The 3,794-nt window shown below is 38.5% G+C and overlaps 1 protein-coding gene across 1 annotated transcript; it reads right to left on the bottom strand.

Moving 5' to 3' along the window:
* Positions 1–1,107: 1,107 nt before the first annotated feature.
* On the bottom strand, positions 1,108–2,307 carry LOC137995635 (ATP-dependent DNA helicase RecQ-like). Its single transcript, XM_068841161.1, has 2 exons — positions 1,967–2,307; positions 1,108–1,465 (listed from the first exon to the last, which is right to left on the bottom strand). The coding sequence occupies exons 1-2, from the start codon at positions 2,305–2,307 to the stop codon at positions 1,108–1,110; spliced, it is 699 nt and encodes a 232-aa protein (XP_068697262.1).
* Between the last annotated feature and the right edge of the window lie 1,487 nt (positions 2,308–3,794).

The following is a 3,794-nucleotide window of genomic DNA, read 5'->3' as shown; positions in this document are numbered from 1 at the left end:
GACTAAGAACAGGCCACCCTACTACATATTAGAAGTTGGAAACAACAAGCAGATCTATTTCAATTCTATGCTAGACAAATTTATAGATCAATTCCTTCTACAATCCACCCAAGATCCTGTTGAAAATGACCCCAGCAATGACGAAGATTTTGTCCTCAATTATTCAATGTGTATTCTGAAATATTTCTTCCTTCTCCTTGAATTTAAGGATGCTGTCAGAGAAGGAAATGGTGCAAGGCTTGCATTTATGATGATGAGGATGAAATCTGACCTCTCTAAGCTACTGTGAACTAAGAATCAAGGTCTGCAAGTTATCAAGAAACAATTTCCATTCTTTTCAGCATCACCTTTAAGAAATTAGAATCAGATTTAAATGGCTTTGTTTGATGGAATGTTCCGCATCATTTTCATTACTGGACTTTTTAAGCTGACAAAAAATTTCAGTATGGACACTTTTGCAAATTGTGCTTATTATTAACCAACTAAAAGTACTTGAAGGTGCATGTAGAGCATACGGCCTTGTTACCAGGGTTCTCTCCTTGCTAGTTTATTGGAAAATACTATTTCAAAGAATCAAGTCATTTGAAACACCTTCATCTTATTATCAGATACCTCCCGAGGTAAAACTGAAAAATCTGAAAACCTCATTCATTGCATTTCCTTAAGGCAATCTACACATTCACAGCTAGATGCGCAATAGGAACAACAAAGGTGACCTACAGTTCTGAAATCTAACTCACTTCTGTCCAAACACTTCAATAGAAACTTCCTCAGGAAGGCATTTTCCAGCTGGCAGAAAACCTTAATGTCCTCGCTCATGCCTTCCCGGTTGTTCGCTATATCGCGATTGTTGTAATAAAGGACAGCAGTTGAGAAACGGCCATCCCGTCCTGCCCGTCCTGTTTCTTGAAAGTATTCCCTTATTGTGCGTGGTAGTCCTATATGGATGACATGTCGTATTGATGGAATATCAACTCCCATTCCCATGGCGACAGTAGCAAAGATAACTCTCACTTTGGATTCAGGTGAGGCTAATTCTTTGAGGATTTGGTCCTTCATAGCATTTGTCTGGGGTGAATGGTATTGTGCAAAAATTCTATTTTCTGGCTATGGCTCAGCACCTGTAGGGTAGTATTGCTCATTACCCAGTTGCATTTCAAAGTATTTATAGGCAAACCCACACCATTTCAAAGGTAGATACAGTATAGTTAAAGGATACGCTATTGGCTTCAGAAGATCTTCATAGAAGTCAACATCATCACCCTTGCGGAATGCTTTCTTATACATAATGTTAGGCCTGTTTGGATTGCCTATGATCTCCAGAGGATTTTTCAAGTTTAAAGATTCTTTGATTGCCATAATATCTTTCTTGCTTGCAGTAGCAGTCAAAGCAACAACAGTAACACCTGGAAAAGTTGCGCATAGCATTGCCAATCTTGAGTAGTCTTGCCGAAAATCGTCTCCCCTGTGGTAAACAGGAAAAAAGTAAATTGTCATATTAGGTTAACAAAGTTAGAAGTGATACGACGTATGACTTATTATCTAGGCCAGTGTATTGATGATTGAGGAAAAATGATGTGTTTCTTGGTATTTTCTTGCAGAAAGTAAATTAAAAATCGAAAAATTTATGAAAGTTGATAAAGGAGAACGACTGCTAAGTCCTACAACAGGGCACGTGGGTTTGTGTCAGCCTTCAATTCAAAATGAGCATATTTGGCCATTAAATAGGGTGCTATAAATTGAAACTTCAAATGGTAACAGTTGATTCGTGTAAGCAATTAATAGTTGATTATAGTACAAAAATACTATATTAAACTCATTCATTCCCTTATCTTTAATCTTTTAACTGCAACTAGCAATACTAATCCTTTCCTTATAAACATAGCAACAAAGCCATTGAAAAGAATCTCAAAAATATGGGAATACCCGTGGAAGAACAAACATGATGGCATGCTTGACCACTCACCAAACTAAAATACAGTGCACTTCATCGACGATTACTGCTTTAACAGCGCGTTGATACGGTGGGCTTTGGAACAGCTCCATTCCACCCTTGCACGACACAAAAGCTTCGGGATGCATGAAAATCATCTCGTACTTCCCATCTTTTAAAAGAGTGTAGTTTGCGTCACTAGCATCCAACTCCATATCACTCGAACCGCTTTTCCTCTTTGCATTCAAAAACGTCGCCTTGCCATTTCCTTTGCTGCTCCTTCTCATCTGATCTTTAATGAGGGCATTCAATGGCGATACAACAATAACAACAGGACAAAATGACAAGGAAGGTAAAGGTCGTTGACTGTTCATCTTCTCGAGCAAGAGCGAAGGAAGGAGATGAAAAATCAATGATTTACCGTATCCCGTCGGTAAAACGGCCACAACATCTCTGCCCGAATATATTGCTTCCAAACATTGGACTTGTTTAGGTTTTAAATTGATGTTACTATAGCTACTTCGAGATATAGTGACTTGAAGGCTACCATAAAATATGGTGACGATTGAGACCAAAGAACAGCGATCGCCGCAGCCTCGATTTGAAGATAACAAAGAAAAAGCGGCAAAACTCGAGCAAACAAACGACTCGTCCCTGAAGAATTTTTTTGCTCTGGAGACACGTGACCAGACCAAACCAGGGTTTCTCTTTTTCTCGCTCCACGGGCTGGGCTAAACGTAGGAATCGATCCGTGTATCAGAGCTAAAGCTTTGGAAAGGGAGTGTTTTGGGGCGATAATCCATTGCGTTAAGGCATGAAATCCCTTAAATTTACATTATTATTTTCTGCCTTGCCGAGTAATTCAGACAAGTGATCGATTCCTTCAATTAGTGAAGAAATACCCCAGGGCTAAACAAAGGAATCGATCCGACTGCTGAAAGACTGTAAGTACTTCGTGAAAGACTACTGGGGTCACGCAATGGAGACCAGGGTCAAAAAGCTGACGGCGGGAAAAGGGCAAAGTTTGTATGTATATTACATTCACCTCTAAAACAGCTTGCTGTGCTTACAATAGGCCTTTTGCAACTAAAGATCACATGGTACAAAATCCGCCATGCTGGAGGGCAAGCTCATTATTATTCCCCCACTGGGACATTAAAACAAAGGCAAGTCAAGCTTGACTGGTTCGGGTCTCTTTGTTTTAATGTCCCAGTGTGGGAATAATAATGAGCTTGCCCTCCAGCATGGCGGATTTTGTACCATGTGATCGTTAGTTGCAAAAGGCCTTTTATCTCTAGTCGTGATAGTTTCCTTTAGAACGGCAATTTAATACGATGAAGCATTTGAGGAACGCAAAAATATCAAGAAGTAAGTTATAGTCTGCAACAGTATTTTATTTTGGAATGGTTTACCTTTCCACGTGCTTGTGATCTGTGATCTAAGTTCTCTCACCAATATTTACGACTATTTTTTATGTTCTCCACAAAAGGAAGAAAGAAATGTCTTTTCACACCGACAGCCCCTGTCAGAGAGGCAGATCCTTTTCTAGTAGTATAGTAGTTGGGGGTGCCAGCTCATTCTGAATTTTGCGCTTGCTTACATATGCACTTTTTGATTTTATTTTTACAATTATTTTTACAAATATTTATTACTCTATTTTGCGTTCGATTTTAACCTAATTAATATGCATAAAATTTAACCTTAGGATTTTGCATTGGATTTTACGTTGAAATTCGACCTTGGGATTTTGCATTGAAATTTTATGTTGGATCCAAATTCACTAAAAAATTAATCTATATGTTTTAAAAATATATATTACCAAGCACAAAACTACATGATTAAATATTCGCATAATCAATCG

The sequence above is a fragment of the Montipora foliosa genome, chromosome 3 (assembly GCF_036669935.1).
Source record: "Montipora foliosa isolate CH-2021 chromosome 3, ASM3666993v2, whole genome shotgun sequence".
NCBI classification, from domain to species: domain Eukaryota; kingdom Metazoa; phylum Cnidaria; class Anthozoa; order Scleractinia; family Acroporidae; genus Montipora; species Montipora foliosa.
This window is presented reverse-complemented; position numbering and strand designations above follow the sequence as displayed.